Here is a 19226-nt window from a genome sequence, read left to right as displayed (position 1 = left end):
GTCCTGTCGGGCTCTAGCGACTCCTTGCAGCGGGCCAGGCGCATGCAAGCTGACTTCGGTCGCCAGGTGTACGTGTTTCCTGCGACACATTGGTAAGCTGGCTTCCGGTTTAAGCGAGGAGTGTGTAAAGAAGTAGTACGGCTTGGCAGGGTCGTGTTTCGGAGGACGCACGCAAAAGTGCACTGTATGTAACTTAGGAATTTTGTATTGTCAATTTGTGGTCTGCTGTATTTAAATGCCACTTTAATTAAACATGTACATGTTACTGCAACAAAAGGTCCCCATGGGGACAATAGTCAGCAAAGTAAAGAAAGAACCATAAATGTTTAAGCCATCTGAAATATTTCTATGAGAATTAGAAAACATACATTTAGTTTTTCCTGCATTAAGTACCAATTTTAAATCAACCAGGACTTTCTGCAAGGCAACAAAATCAGATTTCAGCTCCAACATAGCCTGGTCAGCCATAAGGGCAATGGCATACATACCAGTAATCTGCATACAGATGAATGTTACAGGTTTTTACAGATAGACTAACATTATTTATCTAATTAGTAAAGAGGTGTCACGGTTGTCGTCGGTAATGGAGGACCAAAACGCAGCAGGTATGTGTAAACTCATCTTGACGTTTATTAACTTCCCAAAATGAACACCAAAATAACAAAACAAGTGAACGAACGATATACAGACAGTCTGGCAAGGCACAAGGCTAAACACAGAACAATCTCCCACACACACACAGACAAACACACCCAACTAATATAGGACTTCCAATCAAAGGCAACACCACACAGCTGCCTTCAATTGGAAGTCCACCCCAATTAACTCTACATAGAAACAGACTACCTAGACTAAACATAGAATTACATAGATCATAACCCAAAAACACGGAAATACTAAATCAAACACCCTTTTACCAAACCACCACCCCAAACCACATAAAACAAATACCCTCTGCCACGTCCTGACCAAACTACAATAACAATTAACCCTTATACTGGCCAGGACGTGACAAGAGGACAGGTCCCAAACTCGATCCCTGCAAGACACCTTTAGTAATATTGAGGTAACTTCACACCATCAGAAAGCACACATTGTGCCTTATCTCAGCGGTCCCCAACATTTTTTGGGCCACGGACCGGTTTAATGTCAGACAATATTTTCACGGACCGGCCTTTTAAGGTGTGGCGGATAAATACACAAAATAAAATGACTCGACCGACATAAAAACGGTGGTATTTTTAAAATATATGTAACAAGTGTCGTGTGTGGAGGACCAAGACACAACAGGGAAGTGTATACTCATCTTCTCTTTCTAATATATAAGAAGGAGAAACAAAATTAACAGAAACGACACTAACAGTTCTGTCAGGTGACAAGCACAAAACAGAATACAACTACCCACAATACAAACACACCCCTAATTATAGGACCTTCAATCAGAGGCAACGATAGACAGCTGCCTCCAACTGAAGGCCAACACCAATTAACTAAACATAGAAATACAAATGACTAGACAGAACATAGAAATAAACTAACATAGAACAATAACCAAAACCCTGGACTAATAAATCAAATACCCCTCTCTACATGGACACATACACCCTGAACCACATAAAACAAATACCCCCTGCCACGTCCTGACCAAACTAAACACTAACAAATCACACCTTTACAGGTCAGAATGTGACAGTACCCCCCCCCCCCCCCCCCCCCCCAAAGGTGCAAACCCCGGATGCACCTAACAAAAAGAAAATACAAAAATAAACCCGAAAACTAAAAAATTCCCCGCTTATATGGGAGGGAAGGGAGGGCGGCCACCGTCACCGACAATACCTCTGCAACGCTCCCCCCTTCCCGCATACTAGTCCCTACAGAGGTGGCTCTGGAGCGGGACGTATCCCTCGCTCCGCCACTTGCTCACCCCTCTTCTTTGCAGACTCTGGGGCGAGGTCCCTCTTTGTCAACCTCGGACTTGGGATCCTCGCTACGGGCGACTCTGGCTGCGTCGGACTGGAGGGCGACTCTGGCTGCGTCGGACTGGAGGGCGACTCTGGCTGCGTCGGACTGGAGGGCGACTCTGGCTGCGTCGGACTGGAGGGCGACTCTCTCTCGGGCATAGGTGCCGGACACTCGGGCTGAGGCACTGTCGTCAGGCACTCTGGGTTAGGCGCTGTCGCTGGGCACTCTAGGCGAGACGCTGTCGCTGTGCCGACTGGGCTAGGCGCTGTCGCTGGGCACTCTGGGTTAGGCGCTGTCGCTGGGCACTCTGGGTTAGGCGCTGTCGCTGGGCACTCTGGGCGAGGCGCGTGCACTGAAGGCCTGGTACGTGGGGCTGGCGTAGGGGATGCCGGACTAGGCCCACGTACCTCAGGGCTAGTGCTAGGGGCAAGAGTAGGACGAGTTGGGCTGGGCTGCCGCACTGGGAGCCTGGTGCATGGTGCTGGCTTCGGGGGAGTCAGACTAGGGACACACACCTGTAGGCTTGTGCGGGGAGCAGGAGTAGGATACACCGGGCCTTGGGTGAGTACTGGAAGTCTCGAGCTCACCTCCTGCACAACCCGTCCTGGCTGGATGGCAGTAGTAGCCCTGTACGTTCGGGGTGCTGGTACAGGGTGGACTGGGCTATGCAGGGGCCTGATGGTCACCGTGCGTCGAGGAGGTGTCCTGTAGCCTGGACTTCTGAGGTGTACCGGTGGCCAGACGTATTGGGCTGGCATCCTCCTTCCAGGCTGGATGCCCACTCTAGTACGGCCTTTAATTGGGGCTGAGATCACACGCACCGGACTGTGCGTGCGCATGGGCTAGATCTTGCGTACCTCTTCGTACTTCGACGCTCTCCACTCCATGTGCTCCCCATAATAAGCACGAGGTGTTGGCTTCAGGGGCATCCTTTGCCCAGCCACCCACCCTGTGTGCCCCCCAATTTTTTTTATTGGGGCTGCCTCTCAGGCTTCCTTGCTAGCCGTGTCCCAACGTACTTCTCCCGGTCCTCACCGTTCCTTCGCCACGGACCTTCTCCCGCCAGGATTTCCTCCCATGACCACGATTCCCTGTAGTCCTCCTGCTACCTTGGCTGCTCCCTCTTCTGTTGCTTGGTCCGGTTGTGGTGGGTAGTTCTGTAACGAGTGTCGTGTGTGTGGAGGACCAAGACACAACAGGGAAGTGTATACTCATCTTCTCTTTTTAATATATAAGAAGGAGAAACAAAATAAACACGTATACAATTAACAGAAACGACACTAACAGTTCTGTCAGGTGACAAGCACAAAACAGAATACAACTACCCACCATACAAACACACCCCCTAATTATAGGACCTTCAATCAGAGGCAACAATAGACAGCTGCCTCCAACTGAAGGCCAACACCAATTAACTAAACATAGAAATACAAATGACTAGACAGAACATAGAAATAAACTAACATAGAACAATAACCAAAACCCTGGATTAATAAATCAAATACCCCTCTCTACATGGACACATACACACAACCACCCTGAACCACATAAAACAAATACCCCCTGCCACGTCCTGACCAAACTAAACACTAACACATCACACCTTTACAGGTCAGAACGTGACAATATAATAATAATAATAAACGTGAATCCACTGTGTACTCGTATGCAACTTTATTAGCAGCGTCCTCTTAACATCGCACCAACAACATAACATGAGTAACATCCTCTCTGCCCCTAACACTCTCTGGTTGCTATGGTAACGTTTAAACATGCCTTAAAAATAAGATGCAACACAAAAACAAATATAAAGTTCATGAAAAATACAACTCACCATAACGCTAAATCAGTGGGAGCACTGAGCTTGTCTCTCTGCAACGAGACGGTCCCATCTAGGGGTAATGGGAGACAATGACACCCGAAGTGTGTTGCTTATGTCCAGTCTACTCTGTCATTTGGTTTTGGTTGCTGTCACTGCAGAAAATCCCACTTCACACAAATAGGATGTTGGAAATGGCAACAGGGTTTTCAGTGCTGTTGTGGCGATCTGAGGGTATTCTGCCGTGTCTTTAATCCAGAACACCGGCAGAGTTGTTGTCTTGAACATACTTTTAAGGCCGCCGTCACTTGCGATCTCCAGCAGTTGATCTTCTTCTTGCATAGACATGCTGGATTCACCTGGTTTGTTGACAAATGGGTCGCGGATCCATTCCTTGGCGGTTCGTGGGTCTTTTGTGGTTGGGAAGTAGCGCTCAAACTCTTTTAAAAGCAAAGACAGGTGATCGTGCACCAGCTGGGACAATGAAGGCTCAGTCTCTTCCAAAATCCCCGCGAATGTTTGAAACATGTCAAATATAACTCTGTTAACGCGCCGTCCCCACAAATACAGTTTGGCTTTAAATGCAGTTAATTTATCTGCCAACTTGAAGACAGTTGTCATTTTCCCCTGAAGTGACCGATTGAGTTCATTGAGCAGGTTGAATATGTCGCACAAGTAAGCGAGTTTTGCGACCCATTCCTCATCACTGAAATGTGCTGCCAGCGGTGACTTTTTTTCTGAGAGAAATCTCTGCAGCGGCTCTCGTAATTCAAACAGTCTGGCCAGCGATCTCCCTCGGGATAACCATGTTATTTCTATGTATAAGAGAAGGTGTCTGTGCTCCGCGTTCATCTCCTCACAAAGCTGCTCGAACAGGCGCTGGTTAAGGGCGTGTGCTTTGATGGGGTTAATAACTTTAACGACATCATTCAATACGCTGTTAAGTTCCGGTGGTGTTTTTCGGCTAGCCAGCATTTCCCTGTGAATGACACAAGTGGGTCATAGACAGATGTAACAGAGGGAATCCGGTCATTTTTCAAAATAAAACATAGTTCAGACTCAGATAATAAAAAATAAAATATATATATATATATATTTTAAACGGAAATAATGTAAGTTATTTATTCTTTCTCTGCGGCACGGTACCAAATGACCCACGGACCGGTACCGGTCCGTGGCCCGGGGGTTGGGGACCGCAGCCTTATCTGACAGACGGTTCCCAAACCACTTGCAAAAAACCTGTTCGAGGCCCATTTCAGACAACCTTTGAATGAGTAGGGGATGGTCGACAGTATCAAAAGCCTTGGATAGGTTTATAAATATGTCAGCACAGTGATTCCTATGATCTAAGCTATTTAATACATCATTTAAGACAAGCATAGCAGCTGAAACAGTGCTGTCCAGGTCTAAAACCAGACTGGTGCACATTAAGAGTATAATTTGAAGTTAAAAAGTTCTTAGCTGAGAGTTTGCCAGTGTTTCTAATATTTTTGCAAGGCATGATAGTTTAGACATCGGATGGTAATTATCTAAAGGGGAGGATATGTTCCAACTTCCAGATCATGGATAGCACTTAGTACATCATTGAAATGTTTCAAATGGAAAATAGTGAGTGGAGGGGCATTATTCTCAGCTATCTTTTTAGAGGTGAGTAAAGGACTTCCTAGCGGAATTTGAGGTATTTTCAGAAACCATTCTTTCAAACAGATGGCCAGCTTAGGATAAATGCTTATCAAAAATACCACAAATGGAGGGGGGGGGGGGAGAGTTTATTTATCAAAGACTTGACCACTTTCAAGAATTGAACAGGATTTCCACCACTTTCAGATACACAATTCAATCTAGCCTTAGCCCTAGCTAAGTTTCTTACAGGAAAACTTTTAGACAATTCATACGTGAACCATGGGTTAGATCTGTCCTTTACCCTTAATCTCTTATATGGATCATGCTTATCTACAACAGAGTTAAACAGAGAGGTAAAACATTTAAGGATCTGAATCAGAGATTGAAGACACACCCTCCCCAGGTCATCCCCAGGTCAACCAGGAAATTTTGCTCAGTGAAAGTTCTAAAATGTCTCTTTATAATAATGTGTATCTCTAATGCAGGAAATGGGACAATGGTCACTGATTCCATTGGCTTTATACTGTACTTGTGATGTTAAAATAATATCCAAAAGAGTTGATTGTTCAGGGTGTTTTGTATTTATTATAGATCCCCATTAGTTCCTGCCAAGGCAGCAGCTACTCTTCCTGGGGTTTATTATGGATCCCCATTAGTTCCTGCCAAGGCAGCAGCTACTCTTCCTGGGGTTTATTAAGGATCCCCATTAGTTCCTGCCAAGGCAGCAGCTACTCTTCCTGGGGTTTATTATGGATCCCCATTAGTTCCTGCCAAGGCAGCGGCTACTCTTCCTGGGGTTTATTATGGATCCCCATTAGTTCCTGCCAAGGCAGCAGCTACTCTTCCTGGGGTTTATTATGGATCCCCATTAGTTCCTGCCAAGGCAGCAGCTACTCTTCCTGGGGTTTATTAAGGATCCCCATTAGTTCCTGCCAAGGCAGCAGCTACTCTTCCTGGGGTTTATTATGGATCCCCATTAGTTTCTGCCAAGGCTCTTCCTGGGGTCCAGCCAAATTAAGGCAGTTATACAATTTAAAAACATTACAATACATTCACAACAGATTTCGCAACACATTAGATGTGTGCCCTACTCTACTACAACATATCTACAACACAAAATGAATGTGTACGTGTGTGTATAGTGCGTATGTTATCGTGTGTGTATTCATGTGTCTTTGCATATGTTTGCATTGCTTTACAGTCACCGGTGTATTTTAATCTTTTTTTTAGAGAGAGAAGACATCAAAACTATGAAATAACATATGGAATCATCTAGTAACCAAAATTGTGTTAAACAATTAATAATATATTTTATATTTGAGATTCTTCAAATAGCCAACCTGCGCCTTGATGACAGCTTTGAACACTCTTGGCATTCTCTCAACCAGCTTCACCTGGAATGCTTTTACAACAGTCTTGAAGTAGTTCCCACGTATGCTGAGCACTTGTTTGCTGCTTTTCCTTCATCTGCGGTCCAACTCATCTCAATTTGGTTGAGGTCGGGTGATTGTGGAGGCCAGGTCATCTGACACGGCACTCCATCACTCTCCTTCTTGGTAAAATAGCCCTTACACGGCCTGGAGGTGTGTTGGGTCATTGTCCTGTTAAAAAACAAATGATAGTCCCACTAAGCCCAAACCAGATGGGATGGCGTATTGCTGCAAAATGCTGTGGTAGCCATGCTGGTTAAGTTTGTCTTGAATTCTAAATAAATCACAGACAGTGTCACCAGCAAAGCACCCCCACATCATGACATCTCCTCCTCCATGCTTCACAGTGGGAACCACACATGCGGAGATCCCAAAGACATGGCGGTTGGAACCAAACATCTCCAATTTGGACTCCGGACCAAAGGACAGATTTCCACCGTTCTAATGTCCATTGCTCGTGTTTCTTGGCCCAAGCAAGTCTCTTATTATTATTGGTGTCCTTTAGTAGGGGTGGCAGGTAGCCTAGTGGTTAGACCGTTGGGCCAGTAACCGAAAGGTTGCTGGATCAAATCCCTGAGCTGACAAGGTACAAATTTGTCATTCTGACCCTGAACAAGGCAGTTAACCCACTGTTCCCAGTAGGTCGTCATTGTAAATAAGAATTTGTTCTTAACTGACTTAAATAAAGGTTAAATAAAAATATTAATTCAAGTAGTGGTTCCTTTCCAGCAATTCAACCATGAATGCCTGACTCACACAGTCTCCCCTGAACAGTTGATGTTGAAGCATTTATTTGGGCTGAAATTTCTGAGGCTGGTAACTCTAATGAACTTATTTTCCGCAGCAGTGGTAACTCTGGGTAGCAGTGGTCCTCATGAGAGCCAGTTTCATCATAGCGCTTGATGGTTTTTGTGACTGCACTTGAAGAAACTTTCAAAGTTCTTGACATTTTCCAGATTGACTGACCTTTATGTCTTAAAGTAATGACGGACTGTCATTTCTCTTTGCTTATTTGAGCTGTTCTTGCCATAATTCCACAAATGTACTTTTAAGAAGGCACACCCGTTAATTGAAATGCATTCCAGGTGACTACCTCATGAAGCTGGTTGAGAGAATGCCAAGAGTGTGCAAAGCTGTCATCAAGGCAAAGGGTGGCTGTTTGAAGAATCTCAAATATAAAATGTATTTTGATTTGTGTAACACTTTTTTGGTTACTACATGATTCCATGTGTTATTTCATAGTTTTGAAGTCTTCACTATTATTCTACAATGTAGTAAAACTTTTGACTGGTAGTGTACAGTAATACATACAATAATACGTAGTACAGTAATACATACAATAATACGTAGTATCGTAATACATGAATTAATACAAAGTACAGTAATACATAGTACAGTTAAACACACAATAATACATAGTACAGTAATACATACAACAATATATTATACTGTAACACATAGTACAGTAATACATAGTACATATATAAAGTAATACATAGTACAGTTAAACATTGTAGAGTAATACATACAATAATACATAGTACCGTAATACGTAGTAAAGTAAGACATAAAGTAATACATACTACAGTAATACCTACAGTAATATATAGTACAGTAAAAAATAGTATGGTAAATACAGATACATAGTACAGTAATACATAAAGCAATATATGGTACAGAAATAAATAGTAGAGAAATACAAACAATAATATGTAGTACAATAATTCTTGCAGTAATACATACTATAGTAATACATACAGTAATACATAGTAGAGCAATACATACATAGTACTACATTCAGTAATACAAAGTACAGTAATAGAGTACAGTAATACATACAGTAATACATACAGTAAAATATAGTATGGTAATACATAGTACCTTAATACATACGTTAATTCATAGTACAGTAATAAATAGTTATAATTCTAGAATAATACATAGTAGTACATAGTACAGTCATACATAATACAATAATACATATTACAATACTACATACAGCAGTACATAGTACAGTAATACAGTAATTCATAGTACAGTAATACATAGTCGAGGCCAAAAGTTTTGAGAATGACACAAATATTAATTTCCACAAAGTTTGCTGCTTCAGTGTCTTTAGATATTTTTGTCAGATGTTACTATGGAATACTGAAGTATAATTACAAGCATTTCATAAGTGTCAAAGGCTTTTATTGACAATTACATGAAGTTGATGCAAAGAGTCAATATTTGCAGTGTTGACCCTTCTTTTTCAAGACCTCTGCAATCCACCCTAGCATGCTGTCAATTAACTTCTGGGCCACATACTGACTGACTGGCAGCCCATTCTTGCATAATCAATGCTTGGAGTTTGTCAGAATTTGTGGGTTTTTGTTTGTCCACCCGCCTCTTGAGGATTGACCACAAGTTCTCAATGGGATTAAGGTCTGGGGAGTTTCCTGGCCATGGACCAAAAATATTGATGTTTTGCTCCCCGAGCCACTTAGTTATCACTTTTGCCTTATGGCAAGGTGCTTCCTGGATGGTTGGGAGAAGTTGCTCTCGGAGGATGTGTTGGTACCATTCTTTATTCATGGCTGTGTTCTTAGGCAAAATTGTGAGTGAGCCCACTCCCTCGGCTGAGAAGCAACCCCACACATGAATGGTCTCAGGATGCTTTACTGTTGGCATGACACAGGACTGATGGTAGCACTCACCTTGTCTTCTCCGGACAAGCTTTTTTCCGGATGCCCCAAACAATCGGAAAGGAGATTCATCAGAGAAAATGACTTAACCCCAGTCCTCAGCAGTCCAATCCCTGTACCTTTTGCAGAATATCAGCCTGTCCCTGATGTTTTTCCTGGAGAAAAGTGGCTTCTTTGCTGCCCTTCTTGACACCAGGCCATCCTCCAAAAGTATTCGCCTCACTGTGCGTGCAGATGCACTCACACCTGCCTGCTGCCATTCCTGAGCAAGCTCTGTACTGGTGGTGCCCCGATCCCGCAGCTGAATCAACTTTAGGAGACAGTCCTGGCGCTTGCTGGACTTTCTTGGGCGCCCTGAAGCCTTCTTCACAACAATTGAACCGCTCTCCTTGAAGTTCTTGATGATCCGATAAATGGTTGATTAAGGTGCAATCTTACTGGCAGCAATATCCTTGCCTGTGAAGCCCTTTTTTTGTGCAAAGCAATGATGACGGCACATGTTTCCTTGCAGGTAACCATGACTGACAGAGGAAGAACAATGATTCCAAGCACCACCCTCCTTTAGAAGCTTCCAGTCTGTTATTCGAACTCAATCAGCATGACAGAGTGATCTCCAGCCTTGTCCTCGTCAACACTCACACCTGTGTTAACGAGAGAATCACTGACATGATGTCAGCTGGTCCTTTTGTGGCAGGGCTGAAATGCAGTGAAAATGTTTTTGGGGGATTCAGTTCATTTGCATGGCAAAGAGGGACTTTGCAATTAATTGCAATTCATCTGATCACTCTTCATAACATCCTGGAGTATATGCACATTGCCATCATACAAACTGAGGCAGCAGACTGTGAAAACTAATATTTGTGTCATTCTCAAAACATTTGGCCATGACTGTACAGTAAAAGATACTTTAATAATACATACAGTAACACATAGTAGAGCAGTACATAGTACAGTAATACATGGTGCAGTAATACATAGTGCGGTAATAAATAGTACAGTAACACATAATAACACAGATTGCAGTAATACATAGTACAGTAATACATATAGTAAATCATAGTGCAGTAATGCATAGTACATGGTCCAGTAATACATAGTACAGTAATACATACAGTAATATAAAGTGCAGAAATACATAGTACAGTAATACATAGTACAGTAATAGTGCAGTAATACATGGTACGGTAATACATAGTGCAGAAATACATAGTACGGTAACACAATGCGGTAATACATGGTGCAGTAATACATAGTACAGTAATATATATAATAACACAGATTGCAGTAAATCATAGTACAGTAATAGTGCAGTAATACATACAGTAATACATAGTACATTAACACATACAGTAATACATAGTGCAGAAATAAATAGTACAGTAATACATAATGCGGTAATGCATAGTACAGCAATACATAGTGCGGCAATACATTGTACATTAATACATAGTACAGTAATACATGGTCCAGTAATACATACAGTAATATAAAGCGCAGAAATGCATAGTGCAGTTATACATAGTACAGAAATACATAGTGCAGCAATACATTGTTCAGTAATTCGTAGTACAGTAATTCATAGTGTGGTAATGCTTATAGTAGTACATAGTGCAGTAATATATTGTGCAGTAATAAATAATACAGTAATTCATAGTGCAGTAATTCATAGTACTGTAATTCATAGTGCAGTAATACATAGTACTGTATTACATAGTACTGTATTACATAGTGCAGTAATACATACAGTAATGATGTTTTAATTATGTCTAAGTCTTATTTGAGTCACAAGCAACCATTGGGATGTTTATGACATACATTGATGAACATAAGACTATTGATCCCATAGGGCTGGCTAACCACCATGTTGATCTGGTCAATCCCCCTGTTATGTTGATCCACACCACAACCTGCAGGTTCCCCCTGCTGGCCACACCACAACCCTCAGCCTCTAACCCTCTTAACCCTCCAATACATTGACTCTATTCCCTTGCTGAGACTAGTGATGTCTGCCTGTCTGTCTGTCTGCCTGTCTGTCTGCCTGTCTGCCTGCCTGTCTGTCTGTCTGTCTGTCTGTCTGCCTGTCTGTCTGCCTGTCTGTCTGTCTGTCTGCCTGTCTGCCTGTCTGCCTGTTTGTCTGTCTGTCTGTCTGTCTGTCTGTCTGTCTGTCTGCCTGTCTGTCTCCATACACTTGATTTAGAAAGATTATAAACAAAAGCTTTTTGGTATTTGTCAGGGTTTTTCTTTATTTTGTGTTTTGTATTGTATTTTCCAGTATGTATTATAACATGATACTGTTCTGTGTCCTACCTTTAGGGGGTGCAGTGCAGGCCCAGCTCACTCAACCACAGAGTGTGGAGCCTCCAGCAGAGTTAGCGCCCAAGGTGTCCCCTCCGGTTTTAAGAGCGGCCACCATCCCCATTCAAAAGCAAGCCTCCACTCCAGTGGCAAAACCATACTCTGCTCCGGTCTCTAGGCCAGCCCCTGCCCCAGTGCAAAAGAAATCCTCTTCCCCTCCACCAAAGCCACCCCCTCCTGCGATGGTAAAGATGACCTCTGCTCAAGTACCAAAGCCTATCCCTTCCCCAGTGCAAAAGCCTGCCCCAGCCCCAGTTCCAGCTGCTGCCCCTGTCTCAGCCCCAGTCCCAGCTGCTGCCCCTGTCTCAGCCCCAGTCCCAGCTGCTGCCCCTGTCTCAGTCCCTGCCCCTGTCTCACCCCCAGCCCCAGCCCCAGCTGCTGCCCCTGTCTCAGTCCCTGCCCCAGCTGCTGCCCCTGTCTCAGTCCCTGCCCCTGTCTCACCCCGAGTCCCAGCTGCTGCCCCTGTCTCCCACCCAACCCCTGCCCCCACTACACAGCAGCCCAAGCCCCAGCCTCAGATGTCTCCATCACCAGCCCCTCCCCCAGGGAAGCCAGCAGAGCTGCCCCCTCTGCCTCCCAAGCCCAAGCCTATACCTCCTGTACGCCGCAACTCCAAGCCCCTGATCCAGCCCAAACCCCAGACCCCCCTTCCACCCCTTGGCCTGAAGCCCAATCCTGATGCTGTGTCTTCATCCAGAGCGCCAGGCCAGTCCCTGTCCCCAAAGAGGTCCCCTGGGAGGGTGCAGTCCCCTTTCTTGCCCCAGTCTCCAGCTAAAGCTCAGCCACCAACGGTCCTTTCCCCAGACTTTCACCCAGACCCCACCCCTATTATGATGCCCATGTCCTCCACTGGCACTGCCATGGCTCCTGAGCCTGCTCCAGAGCCTACTCCAGTCTCAGTTTCAGCCTCATTCCCATCCGCAGCCTTATCCCCAGTCTCAGCCTCATCCCCAGCTCCAGACTCAGCCTCATCCCCAGCCCCAGTCTCAGCCCCAGGCTCAGCTTCATCCCCACTACCAGTCTCAGCCCCCGCCCCAGCCCCAGAATCAGCTGAAGCTCAGCCTCCGGTTGAAGAACAGCCAGCACCCAAGGGCCATCCACTGCTGAAGTAAGAGCTTTAGCTACATTAAACAAAAATGATGACATGGTGACAATGTTGTCAGAGCCATTACCCTGATGTACTGTGTGTTTGTTCTAGTAAATCCCAGTCCCTAACCAGGTTAGCTTTAGGGTTAGATTTAAGGTCAGGTTTAATGGGATGTCTCTGTCTCTGCGGTAAGTCCCTGACCAGGTTAGCTTTAGGCTTAGGGTTTAAGGTCAGGTTTAAGGTGATGTCTCTGTCTCTGTAGTAAGTCCCTGACCAGGTTAGCTTTAGGCTTAGGGTTTAAGGTCAGGTTTAAGGTGATGTCTCTGTCTCTGCAGTAAATCCCTGACCAGGTTAGCTTCAGGGTTTAAGGTCAGGTTTAACGTGATGTCTCTGTCTCAGCAGTAAATCCCAGTCCCTGACCAGGTTAGCTTTAGGGTTTAACCTCAATACGATCGGTGTCCCTGGGACAGTTGATGCTAACGTGCGCTAACATGCGCTAATGTGACTAGAATTACGTTGTAAGTACCAACAAACGTTTCAGGACATAGGTGTGTCTTATATTGGCAGAAAGCTTAAATTCTTGTTCATCTAACTTCAGTGTCCAATTTACAGTAGCTATTACAGTGAAAACATACCATACTATTGTTTGAGGAGAGTGCACGACAACAAAAAACTTTTATCACTGTAACTGGTTAACATTCAGTAATCTTGCTCTGATTTGTCATCTTGAGGGTCCCAGAAATAAAATGTAGCATAGTTTTGTTTGATAAAAACATTTTTATATTCAAATGTAGGAACTGGGTTCTACAGTTTGAACACCTGCTGCCTCTGGCTCCAGAACCACCCCACTGTTGAAGTAGGAAGTTTACATACACTTAGGTTGGAGTCATTAAAACTCGTTTTTCAACCACCCCACTGTTGAAGTTGGAAGTTTACATACACTTAGGTTGGAGTCATTAAAACTCGTTTTTCAACCACTCCACAAATTTATTGTTAACGAACTATAGTTTTGGTAAGTCGGTTAGGACATCTACTTTGTGCATTACACAAGTCATTTTTCCAACAATTGTTTACAGACAGATTATTTCACTTATAATTCACTGTATCACAATTCCCGTGGGTCAGAAGTTTATATACACTAAGTTGACTGTGCCTTTAAACAGCTAAGAAAATTATGTCATGGCTTTAGAAGCTTCTGATTTACATAATTTGAGTCAACTGGAGGTGTACCTGTGGGTGTATTTAAAGGCCTACTTTCAAACTCAGTGGCTCTTTGCTTGACATCATGGGAAAATCAAAAGAAATCAGCCAAGACCGAAACCTCCACAAGTCTGGTTCATCCTTGGGAGCAATTTCCAAACACCTGAAGATATCACGTTCATTTGTACAAACAATAGTATGCAAGTATAAACACCATGGGACCACCCAGCCGTCATACTGCTCAGGAAGGTGACGCATTCTGTCTCCTAGAGATTAACGTACTTTGGTGCAAAAAGTGCAAATCAATCCCAGAACAACAGCAAAGGACCTTGTGAAGATGCTGGAGAAAACAGGTACAAAAGTATCTATATCCACAGTAAAACGAGTCCTATATCGACATAACCTGAAAGGCTGCTCAGCAAGGAAGAAGCCACTGCTCCAAAACCGCCATAAAAAAGCCAGACTACGGTTTGCAACTGCACATGGGGACAAAGATCGTACTTTTAGGAGAAATGTCCTCTGGCCTGATGAAACAAATATAAAACTGTTTGGCCATAATGACCATCGTTATGTTAGGAGGAAAAAGAGGGATGCTTGCAAGCCGAAGAACACCATCCCAACCGTGAAGCACGAGAGTGGCAGCATCATGTTGTAGGGGTGCTTTGCTGCAGGAGGGACTGGTGCACTTCCCAAAATAGATGGCATCATGAGGATGGAAAATTATATGGATATATTGAAGCAACATCTCAAGACATCAGTCAGGATGTTAAAGCTTGGTCGCAAATGGGTCTTCCAAATGGACAATGACCCCAAGCATAATTCCAAAGTTGTGGCAAAATGGCTTAAGGACAACAAAGTCATGGTATTGGAGTGGCCATCACATAGTCCTGACCTCATTCCTATAGGAAATGTGTGGGCAGAACTGAGAAAGTGTGTGCGAGCAAGGAGGCCTACAAACCTGACTCAGTTACACCAGCTCTGTCAGGAGGAATGGGCCAAAATTCACCCAACTTATTGTCGGTATCTTGTTGAAGGCTTCCCGAAACGTTTGACCCAAGTTAAACAATTTAGAGGCAATGCACCAAATACTAATTGAGTGTATGTAAACTTCTGATCCACTGGGAATGTGATGAAATAAATAAAATCTGAAATAAATCATTCTCTCTAATATTCTGACATTTCACATTCTTAAAATAAAGTGATTATCCTAACTGACCTAAAACAGGGAATTTATATTAGGATTAAATGTCAGGAATTGTGAAAACTGAGTTTAAATGTATTTGGCTAAGGTGTATGTAAACTTCCAACTTCAACTGTAGATGTGTGAAAGTTAGTGTATCAGCTAATGATCCATCATGCATGACATTCCTGGGACTGCCTTCCCTGTAGCTCAGTTGGCAGAGCATGGTGTTTGCAACGCCAGGGTTGTGGGTTCGGTTCCCACGGGGGGCCAGCACAGAAAAAAAAAAATGTATGAAATGTATGCATTCACTACTGTAAGTCGCTCGGATAAGAGCGTCTGCTAAAATGACTAAAAAAAATGTAAAAATTTATAAACTATAATGTTATATTACCATAGGATGTTTGTATGCTCTCTATCGTTATGTACTTGAAAATGTATCAATTGACCAATTCGGCACATTTGGTCAGACTTCATGCAAAATACTGTGAAACTATGCACACAACCCGCAAAACTGCAATATTATATTATGGCCTTTCTCTTGCATTTCAAAGATGATGAAAAAATAAATAATAGAAAACGTATGTTTTTTTGTTTGCATTATCTTTTACCAGATCTAATGTGTTATATTCTCCCACATTCATTTCACATTTCCATAAACTTCAAAGTGTTTCCGTTCAAATGTTATCAAGAATATGCATATCCTTGCTTCAGGTCCTGAGCTACAGGCAGTTAGATTTGGATGTCATTTTAAGTAAAAATTGACAAAAATGTCCGATCCTTACGAGGTTTGGTCAGGTTTAATGTGATATCTCTGCGGTAAATCCCAGTGCCTGACAAGGTTAGGTTTAGGGTTAAGGTTTAAGGTCACGTTTAATGTGACATCTCTGCGGTCAGTCCCAGTCTCTGACCAGGTTAGCTTTAGTGTTAGGGTTTAAAGTCAGGTTTAATGTGATGTATCTACAGTAAATCCCAGTCCCTGACCAGATTAGGGGTTAAGGTTAGGAGTTATTGTTAGGGTTAACGTTATGTCTCTGTGTGTTTCAGTAAGTCCCAGTCCCTGACCAATGCCTTCAGCGCGTTGGGAGATGCGTCGTTCTTCCGCTCCAGCTCGACCAGCTCCTCGGCGGGCGGAGAGGATGAAGCCAAGGCCGAGACCATCCGGAACATCCGCAAGTCCTTCGCCAGCCTCTTCTCTGATTAGTCCTCTCCCACATGCTCTAGGATTGGCTGATGACTTCATTGACATAAACGTGACCCAGTCTGAGATTAACTGTGTGTAACTGTATAACTCCCAAGTCCCGCCTCCATCCCCTGCCTCTCTGTGTCTCTGAGGACTCAATTGGCCAGTTGAGTGTGATGATGTCAAAGTGCCAGCTACCTGTAACTACCTGTAGCTAGCTACCTGCGTGAAGCTTGGCCCTCGGTCAGTGTGTGAGGAGGAGGAGATATATATGACGTTCTAATGCATGAAGATGACGGCTCCATCAGTAGGTGTTGTGGAGCAGAATGGATGTTTGTGTTGAGTTGATGTTACCCATTGCCTCTGGATGTTGTAGCCTTAATGTGATGATGTGTTTTATTACAGATTAGTGACTGTGAGTGGTGACCCCTGACTCCTATATCGCCATATGTACTTCCTGTGTAGTACAGATATCTGCAGTACGTTCTTCATCATTAACAGTTATTTAATAATAATACCTCTGTTGTGGCTGTTGACCACTGTCACTCATACATACAAGTATACCTTTCCTTTATTAATCAGTCAGACCTCTCCTTTAAGGTGTCAGTCCCCTCCTTTAATCAGTCAGACCCCTCCTTTAAGGTGTCAGTCCCCTCCTTTAATCAGTCAGACCTCTCCTTTAATCAGTCAGACCTCTCCTTTAATCAGTCAGACCTCTCCTTTAAGGTGTCAGTCCCCTCCTTTAATCAGTCAGACCCCTCCTTTAAGGTGTCAGTCCCCTCCTTTAATCTGTCAGACCTCTCCTTTAATCAGTCAGACCTCTCCTTTAATCAGTCAGACCTCTCCTTTAAGGTGTCAGTCCCCTCCTTTAATCAGTCAGACCCCTCCTTTAAGGTGTCAGTCCCCTCCTTTAATCTGTCAGACCTCTCCTTTAAGGTGTCAGTCCCCTCCTTTAATCAGTCAGACCTCTCCTTTAATCAGTCAGACCTCTCCTTTAATCTGTCAGACCTCTCCTTTAATCAGTCAGTCCCCTCCTTTAATCAGTCAGACCCCTCCTTTAATCAGTCAGACCCCTCCTTTAATCAGTCAGACCTCTCCTTTAATCAGTCAGACCTCTCCTTTAATCAGTCAGACCTCTCCTTTAATCAGTCAGACCTCTCCTTTAATCAGTCAGAACTCTCCTTTAAGGTGTCAGTCCCCTCCTTTAATCAGTCAGACCTCTCCTTTAAGGTGTCAGACCTCTCCTTTAATCAGTCAGACCCCTCCTTTAATCAGTCAGACCTCTCCTTTAATCAGTCAGACCTCTCCTTTAATCAGTCAGACCTCTCCTTTAAGGTGTCAGTCCCCTCCTTTAATCAGTCAGACCTCTCCTTTAATCAGTCAGACCTCTCCTTTAATCAATCAGACCTCTCCTTTAATCAATCAGACCTCTCCTTTAATCAGTCAGAACTCTCCTTTAATCAGTCAGTCCCCTCCTTTAATCAGTCAGTCCCCTCCTTTAATCTGTCAGACCTCTCCTTTAATCAATCAGACCTCTCCTTTAATCAGTCAGACCTCTCCTTTAATCAATCAGACCTCTCCTTTAATCAATCAGACCTCTCCTTTAATCAGTCAGACCCCTCCTTTAATCAATCAGACCTCTCCTTTAATCAGTCAGACCTCTCCTTTAATCAGTCAGACCTCTCCTTTAATCAGTCAGTCCCCTCCTTTAATCAGTCAGACCTCTTCTTTAAGGTGTCAGTACACTCCTTTAATCAGTCAGACCGCTCCTTTAACTCAGTCAGATCTCTATTTAATCAGTCAGACCGCTCCTTAAACTCGGTTAGACCTCTCCTTTAAGGTGTCAGACCTTCATTTAAGCTATCCGACCACTCTCTAAGTGGTCAAGCCAACACCAGAACCGGTCAGTTTCAATAACGTTTCAGATCATCTGTCCTGTAAGCACCTTGGTGTACAGCAGTTCTACCAACCTGTCAGCTTATATCAACTTAAAGCCATCTAACATGTTATATTGTTAATGCTTTGTAAATGTTGTATTGTACCGTTACTGTATGTGAGTCATCCAGAAGTTTATTTTGTGATAATGAATCATTGATAATGTATTGTAGGTTCCTGTACTGTTTTATTTGTCCGTATGCAGTACTGCCTTGCATGACCAATATGACCCAGTGACCCTTGGTACCATAGTAATGTTACCTGTACATAAATGTCAATAAATAAAGATGTGGTAAATCGTTCCACTAATGTATCTGTATTACTGACTCCTCCATTTACAATGACTAACTTGTTTTGTTATAAATGGATAAATGCAGCTGTTCTTTCTGTCCAGAAGGTGGTGGAAGGGACCATTAATGTGATATATTGTGGTAGATATCTCTATGACTGATATATTGTGGTAGATATCTCTATGACTGATATATTGTGGTAGATATCTCTATGACTGATATATTGTGGTAGATATCTCTATGACTGATATATTGTGGTAGATATCTCTATACTGATATATTGTGGTAGATATCTCTATGACTGATATATTGTGGTAGATATCTCTATGACTGATATATTGTGGTAGATATCTCTATGACAGATATATTGTGGTAGATATCTCTATGACAGATATATTGTGGTAGATATCTCTATGACAGATATATTGTGGTAGATATCTCTATGACTGATATATTGTGGTAGATATCTCTATGACTG

General features: G+C 43.3%; 1 protein-coding gene across 1 annotated transcript in view; it reads left to right on the top strand.

Moving 5' to 3' along the window:
- LOC106566274 (synapsin-1) overlaps positions 1–18760 on the top strand; it is a 222766-nt gene extending 204006 nt beyond the window's left edge. The window contains exons 12-13 of the mRNA XM_045692010.2: positions 11832–12981; positions 16388–18760. Of these exons, the coding sequence (XP_045547966.1) occupies positions 11832–12981; positions 16388–16544 (1307 nt within the window). The 3' untranslated portion in view covers positions 16545–18760. The remainder of the gene's footprint in view (positions 1–11831; positions 12982–16387) is intronic.
- Positions 18761–19226: the final 466 nt, after the last annotated feature.

The sequence above is a fragment of the Salmo salar genome, chromosome 12 (assembly GCF_965601325.2).
Source record: "Salmo salar chromosome 12, fSalSal1, whole genome shotgun sequence".
NCBI lineage: Eukaryota > Metazoa > Chordata > Actinopteri > Salmoniformes > Salmonidae > Salmo > Salmo salar.
The sequence above is the reverse complement of the archived record's forward strand: the minus strand, read 5'-3'. Positions and strand labels throughout refer to the sequence as shown.